The sequence below is a fragment of the Sinocyclocheilus grahami genome, unplaced genomic scaffold, assembly GCF_001515645.1.
Source record: "Sinocyclocheilus grahami isolate Dianchi unplaced genomic scaffold, SAMN03320097.WGS_v1.1 scaffold999.1, whole genome shotgun sequence".
Taxonomy (NCBI): domain Eukaryota; kingdom Metazoa; phylum Chordata; class Actinopteri; order Cypriniformes; family Cyprinidae; genus Sinocyclocheilus; species Sinocyclocheilus grahami.
The window spans coordinates 411,396-431,509 of record NW_015506178.1 but is presented as its reverse complement, the minus strand read 5'-3'; the positions used below and the strand labels follow the sequence as shown (position 1 = coordinate 431,509).

Sequence of the window (20,114 nt, the reverse complement as noted above, 5' to 3'; positions counted from 1 at the left end):
TCACTCTGAAGGGGACACAGCTTTACCGTCTCATATGTACACATGTACCATGACAAACAACAAAACTCATATGTATAGCTGTTAAAATTGTTATGGCAAATAGAACTTGAGTCAAATATTATGCCTTTTTGTGCCGTTTAATTCAAATTATTCAATTCAAGTGAAAAAAAACATGAAAATCTATTTTCACAGATAGCCATATGGTAAACAAAAGCAATGCATTATGTTTGAATTAATTATAAAATGAACTGAAAATGACGATAGATAGATAGATATATCTATAGATATAAAATGAATAAATAAATCACAACTAAATAAAATGAATAAATAAATCACAACTAAATAAAATGAATAAATAAATCACAACTAAATAAAATGAATAAATAAATCACAACTAAATAAAATGAATAAATAAATCACAACTAAATAAAATGAATAAATAAATCACAACTAAATAAAATGAATAAATAAATCACAACTAAATAAAATGAATAAATAAATCACAACTAAATAAAACACAACTAAATGACAGACAGACAGAGACAGATAGATAGATAGATAGATCAAATAAATAATGATAAATAGATTATTTTAACATCCCTCCAAGTGTACTTCATGTGTGAGGATGATGAAAATGGTCATCGGAAATTAAATTACAACTGATTTTAGAGGAAAATGTGGAGTTCTACAGAGAAAAAAAAAAAAAAACTTAAAATACTACAGAATATGGCCACTTTATACGAAACATCAGCATACCGTTGTCTCCTCCTCCAAAGGACCAGACGATTCGTCCATCTTGAGCCACAGCGATGGTGTGAGAGCTGCCACAGGCCACTTGCCCGACTCCACTGATGTCCTTCACCAGAGTGGGCACATTACGACTGTGACTGTCGCTGTGACCTACATGACAGGCAGACAGAGGAAAAACAAGACTGAGACACACAGGCAGAACTTCTGACACAACAGTCTGACTCAGTCTGAGGGATCAGGCGTCCCGTTTACTGCCTGGCAAATTATTTCTCTATGAATTAAAAAGAGAACACTCTGAGCAGTGTGCACTGTGCACAGCAGTCATTCAAACCATAAAAACCAACTCCCAGAAATCAATAGTGTATTGTATTTCACTGACAACACTACATCTAAGAATAGATCCTCAGGCAGGTGTGTGTGTGTGTGTGTGTGTGTGTAGTGATGTTGATGGTCTGTAAGAGGAGAATGATGTACCGAGTCGACCGAAGTCGCCTTCCCCCCAGGTGTACAGCTCTCCGTCATTAGTCACCGCAGCGCTGTGTCTGTATCCAGCAGACACACACACCACCACCTGCAATACACACACAGGAAACACGCACACTTTGACAAATGCAATGATGAGATTTGTTAAATTTTTCTGAAATTTAAGTGATTGTTAGAGTGTTTTGTCATTACTAGGGCATTACTATGTGATTGCTAGGTTGATTTTAGAATCTTGCTATGCAGTTGTTAAGGTGTTCTGTGTTTATTAGGGCATTGCTATATGGTTGCTAGGGTGATTTGATTGATTTTTAGCATGTTATGTAGTTGCTATGAAATTTAGGGGTTGCTAGGGCATTGCTATGACGTTATTATGGTGATTTGGTTGATTTAAAAATGTTGCTATGCAGTTATTAGGGTGTTCTGTGGTTACTAGGGCATTGCTATGCAGTTGCTAGGGTGATTTGACTGATTTTTAGCAAGGTCCGCGAGCTGGGACTCGAACTTAGGACGCCTGAAGTGCATTTTGGGGCGCTGCCCACGAGGCTATTGACGCCAACAATCTGGTTGATTTTTAACACATTATGTTGTTGCTAGGGTGTTCTGTGGTTGCTAGATTGTTCAGAGTGATTTTTAGCATGATGTTATGTTGTTGCTATGGCATTCATGGGTTGCTAGGTCTTTGATTCATGACGTTATTATGGTGATTTGGTTGATTTAAAAATGTTGCTATGCAGTTATTAGGGTGTTCTGTGGTTACTAGGGCATTGCTATGCAGTTGCTAGGGTGATTTGACTGATTTTTAGCAAGGTCCGCGAGCTGGGACTCGAACTTAGGACGCCTGAAGTGCATTTTGGGGCGCTGCCCACGAGGCTATTGACGCCAACAATCTGGTTGATTTTTAACACATTATGTTGTTGCTAGGGTGTTCTGTGGTTGCTAGATTGTTCCGAGTGATTTTTAGCATGATGTAATGTTGTTGCTATGGCATTCATGGGTTGCTAGGTCTTTGATTCATGCAGTTGCTAGGGTGTTCCGTGGTTGCAAAGGCATTCCTATATGGTTGCCATGTGGTCGCTAGGGTGATATGATTGATTTTAGCATGTTATATTGTTGCTGGGAAATTCAGAGGTTGTTAGGGCATTGCTAATGTGGTCTCTAGGGTGTCTTGGTTGATTTTAGAATAGTGCTATGCAGTTGCTAGGGTGCTCTGTGGTTGTTAGGGCTATGTGGTTTCCAGGGTGTTGCTATATGGTTGCTAGGGTCTTCTAAGTGATTTCAGCATAATGCTATGCAGTTTATGATGCAGTTTATTTTTTTTGCTAGGACACTGCTGTGTGTTTGCTAGAGTGTTCTGGAGGATGGCTAAGTTGTATATCGTTTCTAGGGTGTTGCTAGATGGGTGTTAGGGTTTTCTGGAATGTTATCTACTGATCCAAGTCAAAATATACTAGCAGCTGCAATATCTATGGCTAACTGAAGTATGGTAGAACCAATCAAATGTGTGGCATACTTACTGTATGCCACTGAGACAGCTATGTGAAGTTTTTATTCATCATGCCTAACCATGGTCAAAAAAAAAATGTCGGAATATAATGAAAATAGACCGATCCTCTTTCCCAAGTTATGACGTACAGCTGAGTAAAACACATTATTAAAAAATAAAAAAAAATGTAGGGTGGGGGCTTGTTTCTATCAATTGGTGGTTGAATGAATGATTAAAGGAACAGTTCACCCAAAAATTTAAATTGTCATCATTTACTCACCCTCATGTCGTTCCAAACCTGAATATGTTTCTTTCTTATGTTGAACACAAAAAGAAGATTGAAGAATTTTTAAGAACGAAACAGCTGCTGGTCTCCATTGACTTCCATAGTAGGGAAAGAAATACTATAGAAGTCAATGGGAACCATCAACTGTTTGATTACCAGCATTCTTCAAAATATTTTCTTTTATGTTCAACATAAAAAAGAAACTCATACAATTTTGGAATGACATGAGGGTGAGTAAATGATGACAATTTTAATTTTTGGGTGAACTATTCCTTTAAGAATTACGAGGTCAGAACAAATTGGAAAATAAATTAAACATATGCACAAATAAACCGTTCCCAATCAGATCAATAGCATGCATTAAGAAATGGATAGGGTAAATATAATGCTTAGAATAAGACGCAATATGTTCCAAATGATGGACTCTTTCCAAGACATCTTGGTAATGGCTAGTTAATATAATTCTAAAATAAAAGCATGCATTTATGTTTTTAAATTTGCTAACACCACCCATTCAGATGGTCGATTAAATTATATGAGCACAAAGTGAAACGGCAACCCAAGTCACTTCCGTAATTGATTAAAACAAAATATTCCTAGAAAATAAAATGTAGAGTAGGATTTGTGAGGTGAAAGTGACCTGAATGCCAAAGTTGGCTAAAACGCAACATCTAAATCACTATTTGTATATTGGTTAGCATTATCCAGTGGCCCGGGTGACGTTATCATGAAAGGAAATTAATTTATTATGTTTTGATAAAAGATTGAGAATATAGTCTCTGGCTTCATCTCACCAAAGTACTTAACCAGTTAGCGTTTCAGAGAACTAATTAATTTTGAACTCAGGAGTAGGAAAATCTTTAAACAAACAGTTCCTTTAGTACAGGGAACAAGTTCTGCTGAACTTCAAGCACTAAAGCCTTGAAGTAGACATATTTCCCATTGATTAAGACATCAATAAATTAGAGCACGGCACATGGCAGGTCTGGTGTGGCTCAGGCGGCTTTCAGAGCTGGGAAGACGGCCAAGAGCTCCTGGTCAATTGAAAGCCACAATCTTATTTAGAGCAAGGAGAAATTTTCAAATCATTCCTGCCCTCCATGAGAGGAATACAGAATAATGGTAAACTACTGTATGGTGGTAGCAATTAGCAACAACGATTTGCTTTAAGTGCAGAGGGAGGGATGAACAAATGGAGGAAAGCGTCCTAGCTGACCGCTAGGTCAGCCGCATGGTGCAAGAACACACCGTGTGCTGGCGCATCTGTTGCATGGTTTGATGGATCAGCTCGTAACCCACTCCAACTGTTTCAGACATGGTGGAGGAAGCGGAGGCAGCCAGCGCCACCTCCACCCACTCCAGAAGGAAGCGCAAGGATCCTCTTTGTAAGGCTAACGAGAGGAGGAGCTCCAGGGATAGCCTGCGACCCGCCCGATCCGCCCCGGAGCCGCTGACCGCCGTCTTCTTTAGGAAGTCTCCAACTTGTGTAAGACAGTCAAGCCCCACTGTCGGGATCTTGTTCTCGTTGGCCAAGGAAAGAGGAGGCAGGGCGGCCAGGACTGAAGACGCTGTTGCCAGTACCTCGTTGCACAGAGCAACGTCCGGTGGGTTCTCAAGACTCCCACGCTGCCAACTCTGCCTCAGTAGGGCAAAAAGGAGACTCAACCCAGTCCGGACTCCCATTTCAATAAGAACGTCTGTGCCCGACTTTGAATGGGAACTGCCTGTTGGCCAAGGCTCAGACACTGACTCTAGAGTGCCCCCTTCTGCATTGGAGGATGAGGGCTGGGGAGGCAGCGGTGCTCGGAATCGGTCGTGATACTTGCTATGGAGGGAGTAGAACACCCTCTGGAGGATCATCAGTCTGTGGTGCAGGGATAGGGCAAAAGGGGTCCTCGCCAGCATGCGTTGGGCAAGGCATCGCTGACTGTGGAGCAGCGCAGACAGATATTCCTCCTTCTCCTCCTCAGCGCTGGATTCGTACTGGAAGTCAGGCAAGCGTGGACCCATTAGGTCCTGCACTGGTTGGGCCAAGCCCACAACCTCCTTGTTGTAGACCAGTTTTGCATAGAGAGCTGCCGCTCCGTGCCGTGTGGCGGTCTGAACGCTGTCCTCCGCCGCCCAGGAGCTGTTCAAGTGCTCCTGCCACTTGAGCATCACGTGGGTCTGAGAAGGCACCATCACTGTACATTATTCACATACAAGAGGCACATAGCTGGAAGAGAGAAAAAAAGAAAAAGAAAATTAAAAATACAGTTCAAGACCTAGCAAAGACATCAGCGTCAATAGCCTTGTGGGCAGTGCACCAACATACAGCGCCGTTGTGCTACTGGTGTCCTGAGTTTGAATCCCGACTCGAGGACCTTTCCCCATTCCACCCCCATATCTCTCTCCCACTTTGCTTCCTGTCAGTTCTGATCTGTCCTTTTATAATAAAGGCGAAAATGCCAAAAATTAATCTTAAAAAAAAAGACCTTGCAAAGACTTTCAATGCAAGTCTGAAGGTTTCCGGTACAAACCCCACATGGAATGAGACCCTGCCATTGTACCCGAGCAAAAAACTTAAGGTGTGGTCACATTTACCATTGCTTTACGAAATGTCATGGGATAATTCCAGTCATTTCAATAGGAATCTGTGTGATTGGGAGTTTTGAATGAGGGTAAAAACATTTTGCTCGAATTCAAGTCGCTCACTCGAATTCACCATATTGACCAACAGGAACCTGACGGGTTTGAAAGGGACTTATGTGTGAGAGGTGCTTCATGCATCACTATGCTACTGACAATAGACTTTTCTGTCTATAGAAAATAGAACATATTTTAGCACTTTGCTACTTGGGGAATTACATATTCTAAGTTCATGGAGCTCTTCTAAGCCGAAAGGCTGTGAAAGTTGTTGATTTAAAGGTATAATTCACCCAAAAATTTAAATTCTGTTATTAATTACTCTCATTATTCACATACAAGAGGCACATAGCTGGAAGAGAGAAAAAAAGAAAAAGAAAATTAAAAATACAGTTCAAGACCTAGCAAAGACATCAGCGTCAATAGCCTTGTGGGCAGTGCACCAACATACAGCGCCGTTGTGCTACTGGTGTCCTGAGTTTGAATCCCGACTCGAGGACCTTTCCCCATTCCACCCCCATATCTCTCTCCCACTTTGCTTCCTGTCAGTTCTGATCTGTCCTTTTATAATAAAGGCGAAAATGCCAAAAATTAATCTTAAAAAAAAAGACCTTGCAAAGACTTTCAATGCAAGTCTGAAGGTTTCCGGTACAAACCCCACATGGAATGAGACCCTGCCATTGTACCCGAGCAAAAAACTTAAGGTGTGGTCACATTTACCATTGCTTTACGAAATGTCATGGGATAATTCCAGTCATTTCAATAGGAATCTGTGTGATTGGGAGTTTTGAATGAGGGTAAAAACATTTTGCTCGAATTCAAGTCACTCACTCGAATTCACCATATTGACCAACAGGAACCTGACGGGTTTGAAAGGGACTTATGTGTGAGAGGTGCTTCATGCATCACTATGCTACTGACAATAGACTTTTCTGTCTATAGAAAATAGAACATATTTTAGCACTTTGCTACTTGGGGAATTACATATTCTAAGTTCATGGAGCTCTTCTAAGCCGAAAGGCTGTGAAAGTTGTTGATTTAAAGGTATAATTCACCCAAAAATTTAAATTCTGTTATTAATTACTCTCATTTGTTCCAAACCCGTAAGACCTTAGTTCATCTTCAGAACACAAATTAAAGGGGTGGTTCATTGCGATTTCACTTTTTTAAACGTTAGTTAGTGTGTAATGTTGCTGTTTGAGCATAAACAATATCTGCAAAGTTATGAAGCTGAAAGTTCAATGCAAACGGAGATATCGTCTTTTAAAATTTTGGCAGTTTAATGCCTACAAAAACGCCTGGTAGGAACTACAACAAGTTACTTCCCGGGTTCATGACATCACAAACCCAGATAAACCCCGCCCTCGGGAAAAGGCAGCAAAGGGAGCGAGGCCATGCTGCACTGCTTTAGAGAAGAGGAAGAGAAAACTAGAGGTGCACGTAAAAATCTATTCATATATGAATCGCGATTCAGTCTTCTAACCATTCTAATGGATTCACAAGTTTCAAAATCAATGTTCAAAAGCAGCGGTTCTCAATACTGTTCCTTGCGTCCCCTGCTCTGCGCTCCTCTCTCTCTCTATGAACTGTTCTAATTATACACTTATTTTCACATAGCTATGAGAAGCATTAAACATGGACGCGCATACGGTTGCTGTACTGTATTATAGCTTTAATCAGGATAAAACCATATATTAAAAGCTAACATAAGCAGTAGCATTTACAACAGCGTATCTAAAACAACAAACAAAAAACATAGGTCTACCATTAAAAGCCTTGCTTGCACAGGTTCTGCACGATCCTCTTCAATAATATCCTCTGCTTCTCAATCGGGCTCAAACTGATAAGTGATATTAACCACACCATTGTTTACAATACAACCGGAGCACATGCTGCTGAGGTGAGGGGCGGGACGATTAGACTAGAGGTTTAGCCAATCACAACACACTGGGCTAGCTAACCAATCAGAGCCCGTCGCCTATATCTGAGGGCGGGGCTTCACAAAAACAGGAAAAGATCAGCCCGTTTCTCAGAGAAGGGACAGAGCTGTGTGGAATAAAGGTTAAGGTTAAACTAAGCATTTACACATGTTAGACTGCACCCCATAAACACAATCGAGCCTAGAAAAAACCCAGTGAACCACCCCTTTAAGATATTTTTGATGAAATCCAAGAACTTTCCGAACCTCCATAGACAGCAAGGGAACTACCACGTTCAAGACCTAGAAAGGTAGTAAGGACATCATTAAAATAGTCCATGTGACATCTTGTGCGTTCACATGCGTTGTGGTACTCTTGTGAACGTGCAACAATTAAATAGGTCCCCTTTAAAGGGTTAGTTCACCCAAAAATTAAAATTAGCCCACTAATTACTCACCCTCAAGTTCACCCAAAAATGAAAATTAGCTCACAAATTACTCACCCTCAAGACATCCTAAAAAGATATGACTTTCTTCTTTCAGACGAATCCAATCGGAGTTATATTAAACATTGTCTTTGATCTTTCAAGTGTTTAATGCCACTCAGCGGGTGTTGCATGCATCAGTCCAAAAGAATTTAAATAAAAAGCACCCATCCATAAAAATAAAAATAAAGTGTCTCACATGGCTACGGGGGTGAACAAAGGCCTCCTGTAGCAAATCGATGTGTTTTTGTAAGAAAAATATCCATATTCAAAACGTAATAATCACTTTAATGTAGCTTGCGCCAACAGTCCTACACAGAAGCAGCTCCGGGTGGATGACGAATGAGGTCGGCTTTGTAAAAGAGCATAATAGGACCCCTTTAAGGTTGAACCACTGATGTCAAACTGACTATTTTATCGATGTCCTTACTACTTTTCTGGGCATTGAAAGTGGTAGTTCCGTTGTCGTCTATGCAGGGTCAGAAAGCTCTCGGGTTTCATCCAAAATATCTTAATTTGTGTTTCAAAGATGAACAAAGGTTTTACGGGTTTGGATGATTAATGACAGAATTTTAAATTTTGGGTGAACTATCCCTTTAATAAATACATTTAAATACATTTTAATAAAACATCTAATAAATAAATTATCTAAATCTAATCGAAATGTATAAATATTATTACAAAATAAAAATAAATAAATAAATAGCTTGAACTCTGGAGGCTGTTTTAAACAATAAGTTACTTCCCGGGTTCATGACATCACAAACCCAGATAAACCCCGCCCTCGGGAAAAGGCAGCAAAGGGAGCGAGGCCATGCTGCACTGCTTTAGAGAAGAGGAAGAGAAAACTAGAGGTGCACGTAAAAATCTATTCATATATGAATCGCGATTCAGTCTTCTAACCATTCTAATGGATTCACAAGTTTCAAAATCAATGTTCAAAAGCAGCGGTTCTCAATACTGTTCCTCGCGTCCCCTGCTCTGCGCTCCTCTCTCTCTCTCTCTCTATGAACTGTTCTAATTATACACTTATTTTCACATAGCTATGAGAAGCATTAAACATGGACGCGCATACGGTTGCTGTACTGTATTATAGCTTTAATCAGGATAAAACCATATATTAAAAGCTAACATAAGCAGTAGCATTTACAACAGCGTATCTAAAACAACAAACAAAAAACATAGGTCTACCATTAAAAGCCTTGCTTGCACAGGTTCTGCACGATCCTCTTCAATAATATCCTCTGCTTCTCAATCGGGCTCAAACTGATAAGTGATATTAACCACACCATTGTTTACAATACAACCGGAGCACATGCTGCTGAGGTGAGGGGCGGGACGATTAGACTAGAGGTTTAGCCAATCACAACACACTGGGCTAGCTAACCAATCAGAGCCCGTCGCCTATATCTGAGGGCGGGGCTTCACAAAAACAGGAAAAGATCAGCCCGTTTCTCAGAGAAGGGACAGAGCTGTGTGGAATAAAGGTTAAGGTTAAACTAAGCATTTACACATGTTAGACTGCACCCCATAAACACAATCGAGCCTAGAAAAAACCCAGTGAACCACCCCTTTAAGATATTTTTGATGAAATCCAAGAACTTTCCGAACCTCCATAGACAGCAAGGGAACTACCACGTTCAAGACCTAGAAAGGTAGTAAGGACATCATTAAAATAGTCCATGTGACATCTTGTGCGTTCACATGCGTTGTGGTACTCTTGTGAACGTGCAACAATTAAATAGGTCCCCTTTAAAGGGTTAGTTCACCCAAAAATTAAAATTAGCCCACTAATTACTCACCCTCAAGTTCACCCAAAAATGAAAATTAGCTCACAAATTACTCACCCTCAAGACATCCTAAAAAGATATGACTTTCTTCTTTCAGACGAATCCAATCGGAGTTATATTAAACATTGTCTTTGATCTTTCAAGTGTTTAATGCCACTCAGCGGGTGTTGCATGCATCAGTCCAAAAGAATTTAAATAAAAAGCACCCATCCATAAAAATAAAAATAAAGTGTCTCACATGGCTACGGGGGTGAACAAAGGCCTCCTGTAGCAAATCGATGTGTTTTTGTAAGAAAAATATCCATATTCAAAACGTAATAATCACTTTAATGTAGCTTGCGCCAACAGTCCTACACAGAAGCAGCTCCGGGTGGATGACGAATGAGGTCGGCTTTGTAAAAGAGCATAATAGGACCCCTTTAAGGTTGAACCACTGATGTCAAACTGACTATTTTATCGATGTCCTTACTACTTTTCTGGGCATTGAAAGTGGTAGTTCCGTTGTCGTCTATGCAGGGTCAGAAAGCTCTCGGGTTTCATCCAAAATATCTTAATTTGTGTTTCAAAGATGAACAAAGGTTTTACGGGTTTGGATGATTAATGACAGAATTTTAAATTTTGGGTGAACTATCCCTTTAATAAATACATTTTAATAAAACATCTAATAAATAAATTATCTAAATCTAATCGAAATGTATAAATATTATTACAAAATAAAAATAAATAAACAGTCCTACACAGAAGCAGCTCCGGGTGGATGACGAATGAGGTCGGCTTTGTAAAAGAGCATAATAGGACCCCTTTAAGGTTGAACCACTGATGTCAAACTGACTATTTTATCGATGTCCTTACTACTTTTCTGGGCATTGAAAGTGGTAGTTCCGTTGTCGTCTATGCAGGGTCAGAAAGCTCTCGGGTTTCATCCAAAATATCTTAATTTGTGTTTCAAAGATGAACAAAGGTTTTACGGGTTTGGATGATTAATGACAGAATTTTAAATTTTGGGTGAACTATCCCTTTAATAAATACATTTAAATACATTTTAATAAAACATCTAATAAATAAATTATCTAAATCTAATTGAAATGTATAAATATTATTACAAAATAAAAATAAATAAATAAATAGCTTGAACTCTGGAGGCTGTTTTAAACAATAGGCACCACAACAGCTGACCTCTAAGATGCCTCATTGTTACTAAATAAGGAAGCATTACATGTATCCAGTCAAGTTTCTAGGCAGCTCAATAGGTTTTTGGAACAGAGCTTATGTCTGGCTTCTTCACAGTTTTGTTTGTTATGGTGCATCTTCCATTTCCATTGGAAACTATGGACATGTCACCCATAATATTCAAATTATTCTTTGACCAATATGTGTATTACAATGGTTCATTTTTAAATTACTATTACATTTGGTCCCTCTCAATCCAGAATGTGGTTACATCCTTGTCAGAAACAGACTACAAACAGCTCTCCCCCAAAAACAGACGCACACTCCTCCAGGGTCTTTCTGAAGGAAATTTATTGACAGCCTGCACTTGTTTTCCCCAGTCAGGATGCAAAAAATATATCAGAAAACATATGTAGAATTAAATCAAGGTCATTTTCCTGAGGCACGGTTTGATTAAACATGAAGAACACATCGACGTATGCACAGCTTACTTACGCCGATGACAACAATAGTCATGCACTACAGATAAACAGTGAATTACGTGGCCCTAACATCTTTGTGACTCATTAATCAGAAGGTTTAGACTTCATCCTAATCTAGTTAGTATGTGTAAAACTAATTACAGACTCCAGCGGCTATAACTAGCCTACAAATAACCTAATGAGAGATGATGTGAAGATGAAAACAGCCTGACAACACCCAGGGTTCACCTTTCTGGGTCTCTCTCACAGTTAGCTTTCATCTGAAGATGTAACAATGAAAATTTCCACTTGTTTTGAGAGCTGTGACATTTCAAAAAACCTCAGTTTGTGTATGCGATGCATTAGTTCAAACTATAACCTGTAAGCGCCAAAGAAAACGGAGACATTTTATTATTCCAGCATTGACTTTTTATGGCTATGCAAGTAAGTAATGCAAGTTTTACACAGTAATAGTATGACTATGCTCTGAAATACTTGATTCTGATTGGTCAAACAGATCATCATTTGTTTTCATAGCTGTCAAGTTATATAACCAACACTGAAGAGTAAAGGATGCTGAAAATTCAGCTTTGCCATCACAAGAATAAATGCATTTTAAAACATATTAAAATAGAAAATTATATTAAATTGTAATAATATTTCACAATATTACGGCTTTATTGTTCTAAAGAGGGGTTATTTCCATTTTGGAGTCTAAAAAGAGGAAATAAGGAAACTCCAGCGGTTGGGATGACAGACATACTCATGAAATTATATTTCAGTCTCAGAAAATACGATTAGCTAGCATATGAATATGAAACGTTCCTTGATTATATCTGGAAATCAGTAGCCGTTCAATCAGTAATGACTGACATTAGGGCTGCATGATAAATCGCATGCGATATTTAATGCGCATCTTGTCAGTAAAGCCGGTTCTGTAATCAGCTGTAAATCTCCATCACGTGTGTGCTTTTACATTGAGCAGCATTTACTACACAGAGCCGTTGCTCACTGACAAGCTGCGCAAAAAATCAACTTGTCAGTGAACAACGGCTGTGTAGTAAATGCTGCTCAATGTAAAAGCATGCACGTGATGGAGATTTACCGGAGATTATGCGCATTAAATATCGCATACGATTTATCGTGCAGCCCTAACTGGCATGATGAATCCAACACTTGCACAGCAGTATGATCCAAAATGGAAATCCAGGACTAAAACCTCGAATGAACCAGACACCATCAGCCTGGGAATTGAGCAACCTGGACGCCTGCCTCAGTTTCTCTCACGTCAGTGAATCCAGTGGTCTTCTCGTCACTTCGAGCAAGTTACCACCACCTCTCGTTGGTCAGTGTCCATGAGCAACATGACCCAGACCTTCTACGTTCTAAGTCTTACACCCCGAAATTTATTACACCCGACAGCCTCTATGGTTTCACTATATATAAAAATAAAAAGTATGCTTCTCAAAGTTGCTTCACAGTTATGTGGGAGGTGGTGTGGGAACGAGTGTCACATTCCCCGGGAACTCTGACTAATCCTACAAAAACCATGACAAAAGCAAGTCCTTAATGTGGCGGACGGTGTAAAGAGACACTGAGCTTATACTCTGAGGTGTTTACCACTTTACAACAGACATACTGGCATGAGTACAATGCGCTGGGTGTAAATATAGACAATCTTCAGTTACATGTTACTATTAATGATGAGAGAGAGGCAGTTATGCACCCAAATAGTAATTTTAGAGCACGTATAAAAATAGATCAGAGAACATACAGTTTTAAACTAGTGTTGATCTGATAGCTGTTGGGTGTGCTTTTCAAATTAAACTAGAGGACAGAATAACAGCTAGGTTATTCCCGCCAAGAAGTTCAGATATGTTGGATATATATTATTTCAAATTTTGTGAAATATTGTGTAATATTTTAACACTTTAAAATAATGGTTTTCCAACAATAATATATTTTAAAATGTCTTTTATTCTTACTTTGGCAAAGCTGAATTTTCAGCATCGTTACTCTTTAGTGTCACATGATCCTTCAGAAATCATTCTAATATGCTGATTTGCTGAAACATTTCTTATTATTATCAATGTTAAAAACCGTTTATATGCTTAATATTTTGGGTGAATCCAAGATACATTACATTCAGGACTCTTTGATGACTAGAAAGCTGAACAAAAAAGCATTTACTGGAAATATATTTTTTTATATTATAATTGCCTTTACTGTCACTTATGATCCATTAAATGCATTCTTGCTGAAAAAAAGTAATCATTTCTTTTTATAAAAAATATATATTTTTTTTTTAAATAACTTCTATGTTCAACAGATGAAATAAACTAATTCAGGTTTAAAACAACTTGAGTAAATGATGGAATAAAAATTAAACACTATGACAGAATTGAAAGACAGATGACAGAATTTTCATTTTTGGTGAACTATTCTTTTAATGTTAATAAAACAACAAAACACAAAAAAAAATCAAGAAATAAATACTACTAAACCCAAACTTTTGAATGCTGGTGTATATGGCAATAAAATGTAATTACTTTGGTTAGGGGGAAAACACAACATTTTGTGAAAACATTTATTTTGACAAGATTTCTAATCAAAACAAATCACTGCCCATCCTGTTAGACTTTTGTGAAATCTCTTTATGTTTGTGAGCAAGTCTTAACTTTATAAAGAATATCTCTTTGGCTTTGCGACTTTAGTCTTTGCGACTTTAGGGATCTTATCTATGCACGAACAGCTTGTAACACTCCAAAGAGAAAGGAAAATTTGAAATTGCAACATATGACCCCTTTAAATAAAAAATTCAAAAGATGGCTAAAAATATCCACATTAACCATTAAAAATATCCAAATTAAATATTGACACCCTCGTGCAAGTCAACTCTCAATGCCTTACTAATTTTAGCATCCTGTTAATGTCTTTGTGTAAATAATCACATCTGACCAAAGCATGATTATGAAAGTCTGCTACATCCTATGGAAATACTTTCTTAAATTACAACACAAGCATATTATCATTTAATCTTTTTACAGAGTTCAAAAGAGTGCTGCATAACAACAATGAAGCATTAAAAATTGGGATTACATCAATCTGCTGTCTCTTTTGTCTTAATAGTAATAATTCCTGAAATGTTTAAGCATTTCTTGGAAACCTTGATGCAAATGAGCCAGTCAAATGACAGAGCACACGAACGATGTTAACAGAGAGCACATATGTAACCACAGAGGTGAAGGACTGAGCTTGAATCAATCAGACAAACAAAGCTGTCCAGCCAAGATTTTCCATTGCCAAGTGCTATTGCTGTTGACCTTCTGTTGAAGTGAGACTAAAGTGGATTCAGTTCAGCAAGTCAGAATGGTCTGGGGGGATGATAGTCTGAACACCTGACTGCGACAACAAAAACTTCCGTCCAGTCTGATCACATTTCAGACAGAGGCCATCAACACATAGGGCACACTAAGGTTTCAATGCACAACTACAAAGCTGAGCTTTGAGGCTTGTGTTGAATACGACTGCAAAAAGTCTCCTGAACACTGTATAAACATTAAAGGTTTCATTTTTTCATATCAGAAGTGCCTGGCTCCCGTTATGAGCTCTGGATCAACTTGTTTGGACCTCGAAGTAAACAATAAAGACTCTGATTATGAAACACACCATACGGTCATGCAACATGCACTAAGATGAAGTTCTCCTCTCACAGAATTGAGAAACTAAATAATTATTTTATTAAACCTAAAATAATCATTCATCTTAGCCAAAGTGACTGTCAGTACTCTTCTGGAGAAACCTGATGTTAAAATTCTGTCATCATTTACTCACCTTTATGTCGTTCCAAACCTTTATTACTTTTTTGCTTTCTTCAATGCAATGCAAACTAATATTTTGCAGAAGCCAATAATGAAAGTCAATGAGGACTGAAGCGATCAAGATAAAAAAATACAAAAAAGGGAGCATAAAACTAATCCATATGACTTGTAAACTATATTCCAAATCTACCATATGATTGTTTTGTTTGGAAACAGGACGACATTTTTATTTTATGTACTGAAAATTTCCATTGTGGCTCTGAAATTTAATTTACACTTATGTAGGGTGACCATACGTCCTCTTTTTCATGGACATGTCCTGCCCGGGATTTCTAAATTGCCTAAAATGTCTAAAATTTGTGTAGGTCCCACCTTCTCTCATGCAACGATTAGTCGATTATGTATAATGCCAGCGTTCTATTGGTCAAACTTCTTTTCAGTCATGACTTTCAGCAAGCATGAAAACAATACGAAAAAAAAAGACAAAACCTGGACAATTTAGGCAGTGTAGAAAACCTGTCCAGAACAAGTGGAAGTATGGTCACCCTAGCTTACACGCATTCAAAAATCATAGCATATTTGATTCTACAAATTCTACAAGACATGCAAGAACCAATGATGTTTGACTTCACTGGCATCACACCTGAGGCAGCACATTTTGATATATTTAAAGGGGTCATATGATGCGATTTCAAGTTTTCCTTTCTCTTTGGAGTGTTACAAGCTGATTGTGCATAGATAAGATCCCTGAGGTTGCAAAGACTAACGTCTCAAAACCAAAGAGATATTCTTTATCAAAGTTAAGACTCTGCCACGCCCTCCTAAAATGGCTCGTTCTAACACGCCCCCACATATCTACCTCACTATGTGGAAATATTTGCATAATGCCGCCCAAATGTGCATGCAAAGAAAGGCGGCATGGTTTCACATCACAGTGGAGTCAGCTGTCTTAACCGTGGCTTGTGTACTGCAAACACATAGCAGCTTCATCGCTGTGTCTGTCACACCACTCTGTTCCCCTTTCGGGCTCTGTCTTTACATTAATTTTGAAAGATGAAGCTCACAATTATGGTAAGGGGCGTTACATTTTCGACGAGTGCTTGCGGTGTTTGCAATGCACTGGGTCAGCTAGCCAATCAGAGCAGACTGCGCTTGTCGGAAGGAGGGACTTTGTAGAAAACGAAGCGCTTGAGAGAGGCGGGGCATAGAGGACCTACAATAACGTACAGTATTTGAAAAATAATGTGTTTTTTGAACATTAAAGCATGTCAACATATTCTGTTACACCAAATACACAAAATAATGATCTTTAAAAAAAGCATCATATGACCCCTTTAAGTTTGAATGCGTGTTGTTGCAGGTTTGCAAAGATATTAGGGTGAGTAAATGATAACAGCATTTTATTTTGGGGTGAGCTGTCCCTTTAAATGCCTTGCTCGAAGAAACAATGGTGATGGTTCATGGGTCACCGGTTCTCTGCGGAAAAGACCAACTTAGCCCAGCATGAATTTCCATGGTTTGGTGCTTGTCTAGCTGGTTAACCAGTATAACCAGCAGAAAACATCTAATGAAGCTGGTTGACCAAGGGAGGCTTTGTTGGGGCTAAAAACTGTTAAAAAAATAGTACAGCCATCAGCATCCTAACATCTAAAACTACACCTCCTGGTCTTTTCAACAGGGTTGAAGGGTTTGAACACACCATCTATAACCACTACACCACATCACCCCAAGAAACTGCTATTTGTTCAGCATGGTGGACCAGAAAGCATCAGATATGATCTGTCCCGATCTATGGCAAAATACAGCACATTATGCAAAATGCAACCACAATTAGATGAGTTACCACAGCAACATGCATGAACTGTCACTTAGGAAAGACATACATTTTTGCATCAGCTGGGACTCAAAGCAACAGTGATAGATACAAAAATAGCTGACATATTACGAGCTCAACTGTTTAATGAACTATTAAACCACATCAGTTACGACAGAAACGACAACCCACACTTCATCAGATCGGATACTGTCGAATGAAACATAAAAAAGACTGTGTAAGTGTAAATAATGCTTACCAAACGATCCTATCTCCTGTCTTCCTTAAGCCATACACGCCCAGCAGATCAACTGCCCTCAGCAAGGCTCTTTAAACCTACTGCCTAACGTTACCAGAAAGGACGTGAATCCTGCGCTTTATTGTGAACCATATCCTGTATTTACCTTCACAAATACACACTTTTGAATTAAATATAACTAAACGGCACCCGTTACGCAACGCGAGGACGAAATGCCGCTTAATCTCGCGCTGAGGGTGTTTGTTTGTAGTGGGGTAGGTTGCCGCTCCGCGAGCTGCTGCCATGAAAGGTAGCGGCGTTCGTTTTCGGGAATGCACGTGCAGCGGTGGATTTTACGCATACGGCGTAGTGTCATGACGTCATGACGTTTATATCATATGGGTCCGTTATGTCTAGCTTTTGTTTATGAGACGTTATTTACCATTACTGTATTTAATATGTAAGTATTTAGTTCATTATTATTTATTATTTAACTGATAGCATTTTATCATTAAAATATTAAAATATTATTATAAACTTATGTTCACGTTTTCATTTTTATTTTAAATATTCATGTCGTTTTAAAACGCTTTTGCATCTATTTGAGATTTTTGCTTTGCCCAAGGCGACCCGAATTATCATAAAAAATAGAATACAATAAATAAATAAATATACTGAGGCCTTTTTAAAGTCGAGAATAGTGACATTAAATGTGACCCTGGGTCACAAAACCAGTCATGAGGGTCAATAATAATAAAACAAATAAAAAATCACCTTTAAAGTGGTCCAAATGAAGTTCTTAGCAATACATATTACTAATCAAAAATTAAGTTTTGATATATTTACCGTAGGAAATTTACAAAAAAAAAAATTTCATGGAACATGATCTTTACTCCTCTCCTAATGATTTTTGGCATAAAAGAAAAATAATTTTGACCCTTACAATGTATAGTTGGCTATTGCTACAAATACACCTGTGCTGCTTATGAGTGGTTTTGTGGTCCAGGGTCACCAATACTTCCATTTCCTCTGACAAAACACTTTTCCAACCTATTTTACTATTTTGCTTGACATTATTAAATAATAGCATAATTTTTATAAATAATTTTATGCTTAAGGACAAAATCCCAAACAAATTAAGTCAGTGAGTTAAATCAGCTGACAACCAGAACAACCTGATTTATGAACAAATGCTTTAATATTTTGAATTACATTTAATTTTTATATTTTCTGTTATTCTATTCATTTTAGTGTACGTTTTAGTAATTGTGTTTTTGTCTTTTTTTTTAAATGTATATAATGTTGCCTTGTTAACTAACTGAAATGAAATAAGTTGTATATATGTATTTTATTTCGAGTAATGATTTTTTTATGGTATTTTTCATTTTAGTTAATAATAATATTAACCTTTCTTGAGAAGTGTTGTTATACAGTGCATAATTCATATCCACCACTACTTTAATACTTTTATTGGGTTTTTGTCATTTGGAGCCCCATTACATTAATTTTGCTTAACTACAAAACCTCCAACAGAAGCATACTGAGCCACAGAACTTATTTCCAAAAAATTTTTTATTATTATTATTATTTTTTTAAATTACAATTAAGCAAAATGAAAGTCTTCTCTCTCGTCTTAATTCTGAAATGGAGTACAGTGAACTCACTTTCTTCTTCAACCTTGTAATCCTAGCGCTCTGCAGTTTTAGCTGTTTTCTGTAAGCCATTAGCTCGCCCTTGTTGTATGTGTGATCCATGGAATGACAAAGTGTGTATGACGACACAGAAGTTTGACAGTGCTCATGGCTATATGAAATGCTACATTGTCCACTGGGATGAATCTCTGAGGCCCCACTGCTTTCATGCGCTTCAGGATCCACAATCTCCTCCACAGCTTTAGTGTTTCTCAATACAACATCCCCTCTCCTCGGCCTTGTGTGTTGTGATCACCTCTGCGAAGAAAAAGATGGTGGGAACAGCAGTTGTAGAAAGGCGCACTTGGCCTAGACTGTTTGTAAAGAAACTATCTTTATCTTCAGAGTGGACAGGACATAAGCAAGAAAAGGCAGTTGGCTTCCACTTTTATCTAAAGGGAAACTGTGAGAATGAAACAGAAGGATAAACAGAAAAATGGAAATAAAAAGTAATGCATTACTTTACTAGTTACTTGAAAAAAGTAATCTGATTACGTAACTCGCGTTACTTGTAATGCGTTACCCCCAACACTGATATAGCCTATATATTTATTGTGACAAGATCGGACTTTGACTGCCGGAAAGAGTATTCAAAGAGTTTGACTTTCAAGATATATATTATACAGAAGTCTCATTAATATTCAGCCGAATGCTTATTTGTAAACTTAACAAAATGTCATAAAATTAGACTATTTCAAGACTACATTTTCAGTCAGGTCAATGTTTTAATAACATTTACATTTCTGAAAGCATCATAAACGGTATCTTGATGTCAAATTAAGAAAAATATTGCAGAGAATCAGATTATTTTATGAAGTTCAATTTGTCAACCCCATCCGCTAAAATGGGCCACGTTATGACTTTCAAGAAATATTTCAATGTTTTCTCTTTTTTAAATTGTTCAGGTAACATTAAAATAATTAAAATTGAAGCTTGGACATATTATATTTCCATTGTATGAATCCATTGATGTAAGACACTCATCTTGTTATTAAACAATATATAAAATTATAAATGAATAAAAGTTATAATGATAGTTTTGCTGTTTGTTGTGTGTGTATATATATATATATATATATATATATATATATATATATATA

At 37.8% G+C, this 20,114-nt stretch overlaps 1 protein-coding gene across 1 annotated transcript in view; it reads right to left on the bottom strand.

Moving 5' to 3' along the window:
- The window catches only part of LOC107565391 (probable E3 ubiquitin-protein ligase HERC1), an 85,822-nt gene extending 68,187 nt beyond the window's left edge, over positions 1 to 17,635 (bottom strand). Inside the window, exons 1-4 of the mRNA XM_016250615.1 lie at positions 17,345 to 17,635; positions 4,251 to 5,217; positions 1,225 to 1,321; positions 757 to 900 (exon numbers count right to left, since the gene is read on the bottom strand). Coding sequence (XP_016106101.1) covers positions 757 to 900; positions 1,225 to 1,321; positions 4,251 to 5,183 — 1,174 coding nt within the window. The 5' untranslated portion in view covers positions 5,184 to 5,217; positions 17,345 to 17,635. The remainder of the gene's footprint in view (positions 1 to 756; positions 901 to 1,224; positions 1,322 to 4,250; positions 5,218 to 17,344) is intronic.
- Positions 17,636 to 20,114: the final 2,479 nt, after the last annotated feature.